The sequence below is a fragment of the Belonocnema kinseyi genome, chromosome 3 (genome assembly GCF_010883055.1).
Source record: "Belonocnema kinseyi isolate 2016_QV_RU_SX_M_011 chromosome 3, B_treatae_v1, whole genome shotgun sequence".
Classification (NCBI taxonomy): Eukaryota; Metazoa; Arthropoda; class Insecta; order Hymenoptera; family Cynipidae; genus Belonocnema; species Belonocnema kinseyi.
Window position 1 is genome coordinate 101,597,421 of NC_046659.1, and position 16,574 is coordinate 101,613,994.

Sequence of the window (16,574 nt, forward strand, 5' to 3'; positions counted from 1 at the left end):
TGAAATAATTTTCAGAGAAGTTCCTACCAAAATGCAGTACCTAAACGTACTTTATTGTACTCTAATACATTTCCCAAAGTTTCAGCTCGATATTTTATTTACGAAAAAAATTCTTAGGTTCAAAAAAAACATTCAGTGAACTGAAAAACTGTGGTCGGTAATATAGGTATTTAGTTGTGTCACATGCCCTTAAATAAAAAAAATGATTTCTTAAAGAAAAACTTCAACCAAAAATAGTTGGATTTCCTTATTGGATAAACCAATAGGAATTTCGATAATTTATAGACTAATTAATAATATTTTAAATAAAAATTTAATTTAATTTTTAATATTTGAAAAATGGTATGAAACTATTTTGACACTAAAATTTAAAATTTGTGAAAATTCGATATAAAATACCTCTGATTTATTTTTACAGATGCAAAATTGTCAGGGAGCAGTAAAAGAAGTAGTATGCAAAGTCGAGGTAGTACCAGTAGTCTTGTCGAGCAGCGTAGTTTAACTCCTCGTTCTCAGGCTGCTACACCCAGGTAAGATATTCATAATTTCCTCACAAAAATATCGATTGACATAAAGGTGGCAGGGCCCAAGGGAAATCGCAGAAATCGCCCAGGGAGGGGCAAAATATTGATTGCCCCCCCCCCCTCTAAAATATATTGATTAAATTCATCAGATCGTTTTATTTTTTCCAAAGGTCTACCTGAAATCTTTGTCAAATATAATTGATGTGAAATTTTCCTAATCTATCCGAAATCTTTGACAAACATTTTAAAAATCTTTACACAATCTTTAAAATCTTTGGAAAATTATTGAAATCTTTCACAAATTATAAAAATATTTTTTAAATCATTGATAATATTTGTGACATCTTCAGAATCTTGTTAACATCTTTGGGAAATCAATGAAATCTTTGTAAAATCTTACTAATATCTTTCGAAATCTTTGTGAAATATTTTTTATCAGGGAGGCCGCTGGACCGAAAACCTAGAGAACCGGGAAATGACCGGGAATTATGAGACCGGGGAAAACCGGGAAATGACAGTGAATTTATTTTTTGACCGGAAAATTTACAAACTTTTTAGAATAAAAATTTTGTGCAACTTTGATTTCAACCGTTTTTTAAATAATTTGTTAAATTGTGATTTTTATAAATTATTATATCATTTAGTTTAGAATGCCTAATTAGAAAATCTTTCACTTTAAAAATGTTCCATTTTAGATTTTTAAGTTTTAAGCATATATTTTAATCTAAAGAATTTTAAAATGCAGTTTCAAACGTAAAAAAATTAGAAGTTTTTAAAAACAAAAATTTTAAAATAAAAAATAGGGTGGCCACCGGACCGGGAAACCGGAAATTTTACGAATTTTCAGAAGAAAAATCTGCCAAAACTCGATTGTAACAGGTTTTTAAATTATGAAAGTGTAGTTTTGAATATTTAAACAATTAAAAGCATTTGTACTTGAAAATTTTTGATAAAAAACAGTTTTATTTTATCAACTGTAAATATAAATAAATAAATAATTTTTAAAATGGGTCTGGAACAATAATTGATTTGACCAAACAATTCTAGATCCTTTCAAAATTTGAGAATTTCCAGATTGTAACTGTTTCAATCCGAAAGCCTTGATAAGAAATAAAATTAATATATCATTTGTTCCGATAATTTTATTAATAAATAAAAAATTTCATGATTTATCATTAATATATTTTTAGTTCCGAGTTTTAGGTCTGCGTTTATATTATTTTGTATATTCAATTTAATTAATAAATTTATTAATATATTATTTCTATTTTTTTTTAGCGATTGAAAAATGTAAACGTGCGTTTTACTATTTTCAACTTAAAAATAAATCCATAATAATAATAATAATAATGATAATAATAATATAGAAATTTTGAAAAGATAAAAAATTAATTTAAAAATTTGAAATTATTTCAAGTACTTTAAACGAAGTGTGTTAACATTTTTTTCAGAACTTCTAAATATATTTTTAAATTATTTGAAATATTCCTAGAATTTTTGAAAATTCTGCAAATTAAAAAAAATCCTTAAAATCTTCCATGTTCTTCTTTGATAATTTTTTAAATCTCTTAAAATCTTCTTAAGATTTCTGTTAGAATAATTTTTCAAAATGAAAAATCATTTTCAATTTTCCTAAGAATCTTCAGAAATTTTTTTATTTTTTTGAAGTCTTTCACAATTCTTTAAAAAATTCTAAATTTTTTGTTTGAAATCAGGACTGTTAAGTTAAAAACATTATTTTTCAATTTTTAGTGTGCCTAGCTTAAAGTTACTTAAAATAATATAATTTTGAACAATTTTAAAGTTCATTGCTTGATTCTTTAATGTAGACTATTGAAAATGTTAACGTGCATTTATATTTTTGGAACTTAATCTGAATTTTTGAGCTCTATAATTGATAAAAGTTCTCAATTTTGCAGTTTATTTGCATTTCATTAAAAATTTTTTAATTGAAAAGTGTTAGTACTTTCCATTTGGTACGTGTAAATTTTTGAGGATTTGAATACACAATTTTTGAATTCAAACATTTTAAAAGTTTGGAATTCAAGTGTTTAACTTTGAATGCTTTAATCTGTTGTTTATTACTTTAGATGGAAAAATGTTTAAAATATAGTTTGATTTTTTTAATTTTTCGTGAAAAAACCGGGAAATGACCAGAAAATTTCGGAAAGAGTTGGAAATATTTGTGAAATTGTTGAAATCTTTGAGAAATCATTGAAACCTTTGTGTAATCTTTTTAATCTATCCGAAAAATTTCCGAAACCTTTAAAATATTTGGGAAAACATTGCCATCTTTATGAAATCTTTGGAAATCTGTGCGAAATATTTCAAATATTTTATAAATATTTTATCATATTTTTGAAATGATTGAAATCTTTGGAAAATCATTGAAATCTTTATAAAATATTAAAAATATTTTTTAAATATTTTATAGTATTTGTGAAACTGTTTAAATCTTTGAAATGTTTGGAAAATCATTCAAACCCTTTGAAAATATTTCTGAAGTATTTGTTATATTTTTTTAATTGTTGTAATCTTTGCGAAATCATTGAGGTCTTTGTGAATCTTTGAAAACTATCCGAAATCTTTGCGAAATATATTAAATATTTGTGAAATGCTTAGGAAATCTTTGGGAAGACATTGAAATCTTGGTGAAATCTTTGGAAACCTTTAAAATATTGTTCAAACATTTGTGAAATTATTGAAATCGTTGTGAAATCATTGGGTAACCATTTACGCCTTTGTGAAATCTTTTAAATCTATGCGAAATCTTAGCGTAATATTTTTAAAATATTTTGTAATATTTGTAAAAATGTTTGCAATCTTTGTGACATGTTTTGTAAATCATTGAAGTCTTGTTTTAAATCTATCCGAAAGCTTTGCGAAATTTGTTTAACCTATCGGAAATCATTATAATCTTTGTGAAATCTTGAAGGGATATTTGAAGTATTTTTGCCGTATTTGGTAATATTTGTGAAATTATTGAAATCTTTGGGAAATCATTGATGTATTTGTAAAATCGTTTAAATCTATCCGAAATATTTGCGAAATCTTTGAAATCTTTGATATCTTTCGGAAATCATTGAAATCTTTATGAAATCCTTGGTAACCATTATGAAGAAATCTTTGAAATTTTGGAAATATTTGGTAAAATTTGTGAAACTATTGAATCCCTTGAGAAACCATTTATCTCTTTGTTATGTTTTAAATCTATCCAAAATCTTTGCGAAATATTTGAAATCTTTGTTAAATCTTTGATATGTTTGGAAAATTATTGAAATATTTCTTAAATCTTTGAATATCTTTGCAAAATATTTCAAATTTTTCTGAAATACTTGGTAATATTTGTGACATTATTGAAATCGTTGCAAAATTATTGAAATATTTGAAATCTATCGAAAATTTTTATAAAATAAGTGAAGTATTTGTGAAATGTTTGAGATTTATCCAAAATATTTGCGAAATATTTCAAATCTTTGTGAAATCTTTGCAAAATCATTGAACTGTTTGTGAAATCTTTGTAAAATTGTTCTCAAATCTTTAGAAATGTGCGTAATATTACAAATATTCTGTAAATATTTGGAAATATTTGTAAAATTATTGAAATCTTTGTGAAATATTTGGAAAATGATTAAAGTAGTTGTAAAATCTTTTCTAAATTTTTCCGAAATATTTGAAGACTGAAATCTATCCGAAATATTTTAAATCTTGTGTAATTTCAGTGAAATTATTGAAATCGTTGCTAAATGTTTGAAATATTTGTGAAATCTTTGGGAAATGATTAAAGTCTTTGTAAAATTTTCTGACTCGTTTCGAAATCTTTGCGAAATATTTGAACATTGTGAAATCTATGCGAAATATTTCCGAAATATTTGAAAATTTTGTGAAATCTTTGAAATATTAAAAAAATATTTAGTAATATTAGTGAAATTATTAAAAGCGTTGCTAAATTATTGAAATTTTGGTGAAATGATTAAAGTCTTAGTAAAACATTTTAAATCGTTTGGAGATCTTTGCGAAATATTTGAGCACTTGAGAAATCTTTGGTAATATTAGTAAAATTATAAAAATAGTTGCTAAATTATTGAAATTTTTGTGCAATCTTTGAAATCTATCGGAAATTTATATGAAATAAGTGAAGTCTATGAAATCTTTGAGAAATCATTGAACTGTTTGTGAAATCTTTGTAAAATTTTCCTGAAATCTTTAGAAATCTGTGAAATATTAAAAATATTCTCTAAATATTTATTAATATTTGTGAAATTATAGAAATCTTTATTAAATGGTGAAAGTCCATGTAAAATCTTTTAAATCTTTTCATAACCTTTGCGAAATATGTGAACACTGTAAAATCTTTGATAAATCATTGAAAATTTTGTGATATCTTTGTCAAATCTTTCTGAAATTTTTAGAAATCTGCAAAAAATTAAAAATATTTTTTAAATATTTGGTAATGGTAATATTTGTGAAATTATTGGTAACATAACTTACAAACTGTTGATTTTTTCATTTAGATCTCAGGCGGCAACGCCACATAAATACAAAAAGGGTGATATAGTGGTTACTCCGAGTGGAATTAAGAAAAAATACAATGGAAAGCAGTGGAGAAGGCTCTGTTCGAAGGAAGGATGTTCGAAGGAGAGTCAAAGACGAGGTTACTGCTCTCGTCATCTTAGTTTAAAAGGGTCGGGACTTAGGGGACCGGCGAATACGTTTCCTGGGTAAGAATCGATCTTATCTCCCCCCCCCCCCAACCCCTCTCCTTTTTTTGTTTTGTTTAAACGGAGATCATCTACCTACTTATAACAATTTACTCATCTGACTTCTCCTTTTTAATTGAACAGAGGCAGAGCGGACGGAGAGGATACGTCAAGGGATTCGGAAACGTCACCGAATTATGGGGATAGAAGAATAGCTGGCAGATTCGATCAAGATGAGACTGAAGCTGCCAATATGCTTGGTAAGTATTTATTAATTTGCATAGCTTTATAATCCGGGGTATCTACTCACTTGGAAAAAAATCTGTTATTGTCAGGGAATTTTTATATACCTGGAAAAACCTGGAAATGTCGGGGATTTTTTTTTTCATGTCAAGGAATTTTTTCGAGAATATGCTTACATTTTTTAAATTAGTCATATAAAAAAAAACAGTTAAAAAAGTATCCTTTTATTACTGGATTTGACTGTTTTGTTGAAAATTTGTCTTTTTTAGTTGAAAATTTAACTATTTTGGTAGAAGTTCATTTAATTAGTATTAAAAAATAAATTTTTTACTTGAAAATTGATATTTTCTGGTCGAGAATTTAGCTGTTTCAAAGCAAATTCGTGTTTTTTTATTTGAAAATACAGAAATTTTGTTGGAAAATCAACAAGTCATATTTTTGGGTTGAAAATTCAATTATTTTATAAAAATTCTGTCTTTTCAGCTTGAAAATTCAACAATTTGGTTTACATTTTTTCTCTTTCTTGGTAGAAAATTAACCTTTTTTGTTGAAAGTTAGTATTTAATTTGAAAATTCATCTATTTTAGTAGAAATTTCATCACTTTTAGTTAAAAACGCATAGTTTTGGTTAAAAATAAATCTGTTCTGGTTGAGGATGCAACTATTTTGTTAAAAATTCACCTTTGTGGTTAAAAAATTATAATTTTAGTTGAAAATTCATCTCTTTCATTAAAAATTGAACTATTTTGATGGAAATTCGTATCTTTCCGTATGAAAATTATTTTTTTTTAACTGATGATTTATATTTTTAAATTAAAATTAAAGTTTTTGTATGGAAATTCGAGTATTTTGTTAAAAATTCAATATTTTGCTCAAGAATTTAACAGTTTCATTGAAATTTCTTCTCTCCCTTGACTGAAAAATCTTTGTTAGTTGAAAATTCGTATTTTTTGGTTGAATTCAACTGTTTTTTAAATTAAAAATTGAGATATTTTTTGATTGAAATATCAACTTGTACATTTTTTGTTAAAAACTGACCTTTTTTGGTTAAACATTCTTAATTTTAGTTGAAAATTCATCTCTTCAAGTGAAAATTGAAGTATTTTTATGAAAACTTTTATCTTTTTGTATGAAAATTATTTTTTTTTTAACTGACAATTTATATTTTTAAATGAAAATAAAAATTTTTGCTTAAAACTTTATGTATTTTCTTAAAAATTTAACATTTTAATTGAAATTTCCTCTCTCTCTCTTTTGACTGAAAAATCTTTTTTAGTTGAAAATTCGTATTTTTTGGTTGAATTCAACTATTTTTAAATTTAAATTTGAGATCTTTTTTTAGTTCAAATATCATCTAATACATTTGTTGTCGAAAATTCATCTGTTTTGGTTGAAAATTCAACTAATGGTTTGAAAAATGAACTATTTTGTAAAAAATTAATTTTTTGTTCCAAGTTTCATAATTTTAATTAGAAATTCATCACTTTGGTTGAAAATTTAACTATTTTGTTGAAAATTCGTTTTTTTCTTTGGTTAAAAATTATTTTTTTCAACTGAAAATCAAAGTATTTTATTTTTGGTTGAAAACTAATCTTCCTTAGATGAAATTGCATGTATTTTGTTTAAAATTTAACCATTTCTGTTGGACATTCATCATGCTAGTTGAAAATTCATCACTTCGTTTAAAAATTGAACCATTTTTTTGAAAATTTTTTTACATCTCGGCTGAAAAAATAGTTTTTTCAACAGAAAATTTAACTATTCATTTTTTGGTAGTAAATTTATTTTTTCAGTTGAAAATTCAAATTTTTGGTTCAAAATTCCACTTTTTTGGAAGAAAATGAATCTTCTCGATTGGAAATTAATTTTTTTTGCTTAAAAATTCAAGTTTTTTGTTAAAAAAAATTCTTTCTCTTAACTAACTAAATATTTCTTCGTTGAAAATTTGAATCTTTTGAATAAATTCAACTGCTTTATTTGAAATTAAAGTCTTTTTTGGTTGAAACTTCAACTGTTTTGTTGAAAATTCGTTTTTTTTGTGTTGAAAATAAATTTTTTCAACTGAAAATTCAACTATTCAAAGTTCATCTTCTTTAACTGAAGATTTATGTATTTTGTTTAAAATTCAACTATTTCGATTGAAGATTTATCATATTAGTTAAAAATTTAACTGAATTGGAATTATAGAAATTAAAAAAAAAATTTAATTTAATTATTATTCTCCAAATTCATGGACTTCTGGGACAAATTTAATGACTGATTAACTATTTTATTAGTATTTTTTATTTCAACGCATTCTAAATTGAACATATTAATTAAATAAAAGTTACTTTTTCCAAAGAAAAAACAATTATTTAATTTTACATGTTAATAGTACTATTTTTACACATTTAGATATTTAAAAAGACTGAAAAAATAATTATTTATAATAAACTCGTGAAATTGTATACATCCTCCGACTGGATTATTTAAATAAAATACGAAATACTTGAACGGCTCCGTACTATGAAAAATGATACCTGGAACAAACCTGGAATAGTCAGGGCATTTTTTCCATGTTTTGAGTAGACACCCTGCAATCATGTTTGCTTCAGTTATTTAATGCCACTCTTTAGAATCGTTTCACGATGATTCTAATGGCCGACCTGTTGGTCTTGCAGTATCCTTAGGAAGTTCAAGATCGGCAACGCCGGCCTTCTCATCACCAACCGGGCAGTCGTCGATATCGCCCTGTATAAATCAGTCACCCGTGCCAGCTCTGGGCCTAAACCAGAACAACGTTTTCATGCCAATCTCAAGTCCGGCGCATCACGTGGCTCCGTTAATATCCCCGAGCGCGAAATGGAAACACTCGCCGACTCAGTCAAATTTTTTGGTGCAATACCAGCAGCAAGTGATAAAGCCGGAACCGAATCGAATGGTGAGGCCAAATCGACCGGCCCAGACTGCCCCAACGGCCCCAGCTAGTATAGGAACCAGTGTAATAAGAATCTCCCCCGTGGGTCGTGGAATGCCCAGTCAGAATTTAACGCTCTCGTGGGCCGAGCAGAGTCCACCGCCGAGGCATCCCTCGGTTGTCACGTCCATGGCTCAGCAACAGCATCAGAATCAACAGCAGCAGCAGCATCAACAGCAGCAGCAGCAACAAGGCATAATACTTCAGCAGGCTCTTACTTCCAATAATGGCTTTGCAAATCATTCAGAGATCTCGGAACAGAACGTTCAGTTATTGAAACCACCTCACTCTCCTCATGTCCCTTTATCGGCGCTTCCTCCACAAAACGTGAGCCATCTGCATAAAACTCAAGAACAGCCTGTGGACTATGCTCAACCTCAAACACAACCTCCTCCCAGTCAGCCTATTTATGTGATGCAGCAGCACCATGATAAGAAGTATTTGGTGATAAAAAACAGTATGGAGGTGGTCTCGCCGGGCCACGCAGTCAATCAGGATGAAAAATACCGGCATACTTTAATAAATCATCTTGCTCCACTTCCGTCTCTGCATCAAATTCAGTGTCAACCGTCGCAATCACCAGCGGCTCCCTCGTCCGTCCATGAGAAGATGTCAGTTCTGCAACAGGTGAGAATTTCTCTCCTTATGTTTATTTCAAGCAATCTTTTAATCGGACATTCAGGAACAATAGAATTTTTTTTAAAGAGAACGATACGCTAGAAATATCCTTCCTAGAAATAATCATTGGAGATGAATAAGAAACGATAGAACTGATTTTTTCAATCGTTCCGAATCGTGTTTCCTAATTGTGCCAAAAAGATTGACAACGATTAAGCATTTTGCATTTCCAATTGTTTACAATCGGGTACTTCGAATTTGGCACGTAATGGCAGAACTTTCGTATGGCGGGAATTATTGAAAACAGTTATTCACTTTTTTGGGAAGAATATCAATTTTAAACAGTGTATATTACAAAATAAAGTAAATAAAAATTGTATGTATAATTTGTACCAGATGAAAGTGGTGCTACGATAAAACATGTGCTAATAGTATTATAAATAAAAAATATAAAATCAGATACGTGATAAAAATAAAAATTTGATTTTATATTAGTGAAAGTAGCAAAATTGTTTTTTTTTTATTATTATGCGCTCTTGGATCATTTATTGTAGTGAACATTTTATAAGGACTTGTAGGTTTTAAAATCGGTTGAGATTAAAAACAAAAAATTAAACGAATATTTTAAATATTAGGTTGAAAATGTTCAATAATTCTTCATTTTAAAAATAAGACAAATTCTAAATAAAAATTCAATCATTTTAAAGATTTAATAACTTAAAGCCTTCAAAATGCAATTAGAATTTGAAATTACAAGCGTTTTTAATTGGACAATTTTTTATTGAATGCAATTAAAATTATATAATTGTAGATCAATGTATTCAAATTATTTAGCCTTAAATTTAAATTGTTAAAAAATTAATCATTCAAATTGAAACCTTTGAAGAATAATAGTATAGTATCAAATCGCAATAAAATATAAAATGTAAACCTTAATAATAACATAATTTATAGCTGAAAATGAAAACTGAAAATGATTATAAAAGGAATAATTTGAAATGAAAACTTTGATAATTGAATATTCTCAAAATGACAATATTAATTTGAAAATATTTACCAACGTTAGATTTAAGTTTTATAATAAACTAGTTGAAGAATTTGAAAATTTAAAGAGTTTTAAAGCCATTATTTGGCCTTAAGTTTAAATCGTTAAAAAAATAATTATGTAAATGTAAACCTTTGAATAAGAAAGGTATAGTACAAAATCACAATAAAAAATAAAATTCAGACATTAAAAATAAAAAAATTACTACTGTAAACCCAAAACTGAACACGATTATAAAGTTAATAATTTGAAAAATTAAAACTGATGATTGAATATTCTCAAATTGATAATTTAAAATATTTATTAATTTTAAATTGAAAAAATTAAAAGAATTAATTCAAAAAATTAAACGCTATTATTAACATATAAATTCACCTTGTAATAAAAAACTTTTTAATAATTCAACTCTGTAAATATAACAGTAAATTTACTTTTTTTATTGTTCACAGGGTAGCCTCTAAAATCGAAGAAAAAATTGAATCATTTCCTGGTAAAAAAAAGTACACAGAATAAAGGAACAGAATAAAATTCAAAATTTAAGTTTTTAAAGCTGAAATTTTTTGTTATTTAAAGTATTTAAGACTAAATTGCAAATTAAACCATTCCAAGTTGAAGTTTTCTGAACACTGAGCATTTTAAATGTATAACTAAAATATTTAAAACCAGCTATTACGAGTTCAAACGTTTAGTTATGTATGTTAAAATTACAAGTCTGTAACTTTGTTTATTTTAAAATTATGCCATGTGAAATTGAAGTATGAAAAATGTACATTTTTAATCTTGTTGTGGTTTGGTTTGAATTAGTACAAATTCAGACTTAAAAAATAACATTTTAAAATTCAAGCTCCTAAGCCGCTTAATTTTAAACTTTATAATTTTTTTAATTTTAGCATTTAAAACCCAGTTTCAAAAAAAAATTTTATTTAAAATCAAACTCTTATTCTTTATTGTGCTAAAATGAAGAAATACTTTAAAGATAAATTGTAGGTTTTTAAAAACTTATCCAATCTTTTTAAGTTACTTGCAATATAACAATTTTGAATTTACAAATAAGTTTGATTTTAAATTCTTTGAAATTTCTAGTTTTAAATATTTCAAATATTTAATTTTGAATATTTGAAATAATTTATTTTGCAATGCCTTATCGTAAAAGATTTGAATTTTAAAAGCTTGAAATTATCAATTGTAAAATATTAAGGTTCAATTTGGTTTCATTAAGTTCAAAATTGAATTGAATACAGGCGGAATTCATCGCAATAGCTGGTTTTTCTTCGCCAAACACAGACATTTTTTTATATTCTCTCTTTTCTGAAACATTGTTATTAATGACCACATATTTCTATAATTTTGCTAAATTTTTTTATTTTATAACCTGAAAAAAAGTTTCTTTTTCGTCTTTATATCCAGTTGTTATTCTCATAATTTCATAAAATCTTATGTAACTGTATGGTCGTTTTTCGACATTTTAGCATATAAAAGAATGAGATTTTATTTTAAATTTTCGAATTTTTTGAAACTTTGAGTTAGAAATGCTATAATTAAGAAATTATTAAGTTTAAAATTAAGCAGTTTAGAAGCCTACATTTTAAAATGCCATTTTTGAAGTCTATGAATTTTACTTATTCAAATCAAATCGAAACAAGATTAAAAATGTACTTTTTTCACACTTAAATTTTACATGGCATAATTTTAAATTAAACAAAGTTAAAGGCTTGTGAATTCTGTAAGCTTGTGAATAAAAAATGAGATTTGCGTGAAAAAAATGCTGTCATTTTCAGCGTTGACAATTAATGAATTATATTGTGAACCATTGAAAAAGAATTATTTGAAAAACTTTGAAAATTATATAACTTTCAATTGGAAACTTTCTAAATTAATGAGTTCAAACTTGAATCATGAAAAATAAAAAATTGCAAGCTTCGTTTTAAAATCAAAGTATTCCTAAATTAGGATCGTGAAAGTATTATTATTTTTATAACATTAATAACTCATATTAAATAACTTTTATTTATTATTAAGTAACTGTTTATTAAATAACGCGTTTGTTCCGCAACACTGTTGCGACCCAGGTCGCTGATCAATTTCTAGTAATCACCCGAGGCGAAGAGCTTTACAAACTCTTCGTTTATCATAGGTCACAAAAAAATACCCTATATAATTAATATCATATTTATAATAATTAAAGTGATATTTTCTTTGATTTTTCAGTCGGCTAAAGTTGGTTCCCACATACCTGTGCATACGGATATGCAAAGGAGTCAACTTCCACCAACGAGTGTCGTAATAGCAGCCACCACAACCAACACTTCTACTCCGACCAGTGTCTTCCAGCATGTCATCGTCCAGCCGGGACATTTAATCCAAGTTCCCAAAAATCAGCCTCTTCGTGAAGAAAACACAAAAAATAACGGAGTTTTATGTAAGTCCATTTTGCATTCTTATACATATTTCAGTAAATGTTTTCTTAGCGTGATCGTAATGTTTGTAAGAGTTTTTGCACTTCATTTTACATCTTGTAAAGGAATCAGGGTTGCTACAGATCAGGCAATTTAAAAAGGGTCCGGAGAATGAATATAAAATGTTTATATTTTGTTGAAAATGCCAATATTCTGATAAAAAGAGGTCATTCTTTTTGGTTGACAACTCAACTGATTTGATAAAAATTCGTATTTTTCGTTTTAAACTTATCTGTTACGGTTCAGAATTATTTAATTATTTTGTTGAAAATGCGTCTTCGTTAGTTGAATTTGACTGTTTTTTTATTTATTCAAAATTTAAAGATTTTTTTCATTGAGATACTGAATACGACATTTTTCGTTGAGAATTCATCGTTTTTAAATGAAAATGTAATTGTTTTCTTCAAAATTTGTTTTTAACTAGTTTAAAATTAATTTTTTTGTTACTAAAAATGTAACTATCATGTGCGTGTTTGAAAACTTATCTCCTTTATTTGAAAATTCAAGTATTTGGTTGAAAATTAATTTATTTTGTTGAAAATTCCTCTTTTTTGGTAGAATAGTTAATATTCTTCGTGAAAAGTTTACCTTTTTGGTTGAATATTTCATTTCCTTGGTAGAAAATTAGTTTTTAATGGGAAAAGTTAATTTTTTTTACTTAATATATAACTATTCCAATTTTGGTTTAAAATTATTGGGTTAAAATTAATTTTTTTGTTAAAAATTCTAATTTTGGGTAGAATAATAATATTCTTTGTGAAAAGTTCACCTTCTTGGTTGGAAATTTCATTTCCTTGATAGAAAATTCGTTTTTAATGGGAAAAGTTAAAATTTTTTTACTAAATATATAACCACTCCAATTTTGGTTTAAAATTATTTGGTTAAAAATTCATTTTTAGTTTTTTGCATTAAAGATTTATCATTCGAGTTAAAAAAAATATATATTTAGTTAAAAATTGAACTATTTTGTTAAAAAATGATTTTTTTTTAGAAAATTAATTTCTTTTTTAACCAAAATTTGAACTATTCCGCGTAAAAATGTATCTTGTTTAGTTGAAAATTCAAATTTTTTGTTAAAAATCTACGTATTTTATTAAAAATTTACCTTTTTGGTTAAAAATTCATTTTTGTTGAAGATTTATCATTCCAGTTAAAAATCTATTTTTTTTGGTTAAATATTGAACTATTTTCTTGACAATTCTTTTTTCTTTTGGCTGAAAGTTAATTGTTTTATTTGAAAATTTAACTGTTCCGCTTAAAAATTTATCTTTTTTGTTTGAAAATTCAAATATTTGGTTTAAATTTTGTTGTGGAAAATTGTTGTTGCAAATTTCTTTCTTTTGTTAAAAATCGAACTATTTGTTTGAAAATCGTTTTTATGATAAATAATTAATTTTCAACTGAAAATAAAAATATTCAATTTTTTATATGCATTTTTTAAATTGGAAATACTTGTACATGGTTAATAAAAACACCCTGTTGATGGTAGAAAATTAATCTTGGTTGAAAATTCTTCTTTTTGGTCGAAAATTCAACTATTTGGGTCAAAATGATTTTGTTTGTTTGTTAGAAGATGCAACGTTTTAATTGAAAAATAATTTTTTTTAATAATGTATTTTGTTAAAAATGCATCTTTTTCTGGTAGAAAATTAATCTTCTCGGTTGAAAATTTACATTTTTATTTGTAAATTATAAGGGTCGGGAAAACATACCAAAAATATTGGGGTAAGTTAGGGAATTTCGAAATTGCGATTTTGTAGCAACCCTGACGAATCTGTTGCACTGTTTCGTTCATATTTTTGAGTATTTAAATCATTTTTAGTTGAAGTCTTCCTTATTTATAAAAGTACAATACGAATTTGCTTTTTAGTTTAAAAAATGAGAGTTTGCGATACATCCACTATGTTTGATATTATATAAATGGTTGATAAGCATGTGATTCGTTTTTTTTAGATCTTTTTTTAACGTCATAGAATTTGAAATAGGCCGTGAATTAGGTGTTTTTATTATCAGTAGTTAATTCGATGATTATATAATCAGAATTTCATTACTTCGCAACAACTTGTGCTTGCTTGGTATATAGGTAAATAGGCATATAGCTACTGAATTTAGTTTTTCCTCAGCAGGTAAAAAAAGGAACTCTCTTGTAATTTTGGTTCCTAGCTTTGCGATAATAAATCACCTAGAATAGACTTATCTCACAAATAACAATCTTTAAAAACGGATGAAACGCGTTCTTGTATTTTTTTCACTGGATGCATAATAATAGTGTGAATAATTCAGTATAATATAAAACGGCATAAGGAAAAGACTTATTGTAATCAATGGTGTAGTCCTTAAAAAAAAAGTGGGCTGACGGCACTTTTCATGAACTACGTTACCACTTTTAAGAAGGTTTTGAACATTTTACAAATATTTTATGGATTTCAAAGTTTTTAAAAGGGCTTGTACACCAGGTATTAAATATTTCACAAAGCTTTTAATAATTCAATGTTTTCAACGAATTAAAAAATTGGTTTCAACAAAGATTTAAGAAAAATATCACAAATATTTAAAAAGATTTGAGAAAGATTTCACTAAAATTTTCCAAAGATGATTCCGAACATTTCATAAAGATTGTAATGATTTCGAAGATTTGAAAAAGGCTTGTACATAAAATTTTAGAGATTTCACAACATTTTTTGTACATTTCCAAAGATTTTAAAAAGGGCTATAGTAAGCCAGATTTTTAATATTTCTAAAGATTTTACACAAATTAAAAATATTTTAGTGATTTCAAACGTATACAAAAGATTTCAGAAAAGTGTGACAAATATTTCCAAGGTTTTATAAAAATTTCATAAAGATTTCAAAACAATACAAAAATTCCCAAGATTTCAAAAGGAGTACACTAAACCAGATTTCAAAGAATTTTTAATGTTTTAAACGATTTCAAAAATTTCAATGATTTCGAATGAATAATCGCTGGACACCCCTGTTAGATACCATTTAGAACTCAAAACCAATAAGGAAATCCAACTATATTTTTGTGTAAAAGTTATTTTTTTTATTCAAAAGGCTTCCATTTTTCGTTAAAATTCTATCTTTTTCAGTTAAAAATTTAAATATTTGCTTACAAACTTCTTTTTCTTAGTTGAAAGTTCAAATTTTTGGTTGAAAAATCGTCTAGGTAGAATTTAATATTCTTGAATGAAAATGGATCCTTTTTGGTTTAAAACGCAAATGTTTGGTTGCAATATTAACTGTTATCAAACTTTCGTGTTAAAATTTTGATTTTTTGTAGAGAATTCAACAATTTAGTAGAAAATTAAACTATTCGTCTTTTTTGTAGATATTTCTTCTTTTTGGATTAAAAAAGCAACAATTTCGTTGATTTTGTTTCATTCTTTACTGTAAAATTTTTCTCGGTTGAAGATTCATCTCTTTGATTGAAAATTTAACTATTTGTTTGAAAACTCTTTTTTTTTTTAATTAAACTACTTGGTGAAAAGGTAAGCCATTTTATTAAAAAGTCTTTTTTCGGTTGAAGACTCATCCTTTTAGGCTAAATTAATTTCTTTGAATAAAAAAAACTTTTTGTGTGTGAAAAAATCGTCTTTTTTGTTTGAAAATTCAACAGTTTGGTTGATTTTTTTTCTTGTCTGAAAAATCCGTCTTGGTGGAGGATTCATCTCTGTAGTCTAAAATTAAACTATTTGGTTAAAAATTCCTATTTTTTGATAGAAAATTAATATTCTTGGTTGAAAATTGAACATTTTTGTTAAAAAGTCATCCTTTCTGTTTGGAAATTCAACTTTTTTTTTAAATTCAAATATTTGATTGAATAAAAATTTTTTTGGTTTGAAAATTCATTTTACTTGATTGTAGAGTATCTTTGTTGTTAAAAAGTCATCTTTTCCAAATTAGAATTCCACTCTTTTTCACTATATTCGATTTTTTACCTTCAAAGTAGTACTCTTTCATTGAAAATAAACTTTTTTGATGAAAATTGAACTGTCTTCTGGAAATGTTTTCTTTTTCTCTTGAAAATTC

General features: G+C 26.1%; 1 protein-coding gene across 11 annotated transcripts in view; it reads left to right on the forward strand.

Annotated features, from left to right (window-relative positions):
* LOC117169264 (putative transcription factor capicua) overlaps positions 1 to 16,574 on the forward strand; it is a 206,716-nt gene that overhangs the window by 136,497 nt on the left and 53,645 nt on the right. For all 11 annotated transcript variants that reach the window (XM_033355541.1, XM_033355543.1, XM_033355542.1 and 8 more), the window contains 5 exons: positions 419 to 530; positions 5,039 to 5,245; positions 5,369 to 5,484; positions 8,128 to 9,050; positions 12,295 to 12,505. In XM_033355541.1, the coding sequence (XP_033211432.1) occupies positions 419 to 530; positions 5,039 to 5,245; positions 5,369 to 5,484; positions 8,128 to 9,050; positions 12,295 to 12,505 (1,569 nt within the window). The remainder of the gene's footprint in view (positions 1 to 418; positions 531 to 5,038; positions 5,246 to 5,368; positions 5,485 to 8,127; positions 9,051 to 12,294; positions 12,506 to 16,574) is intronic.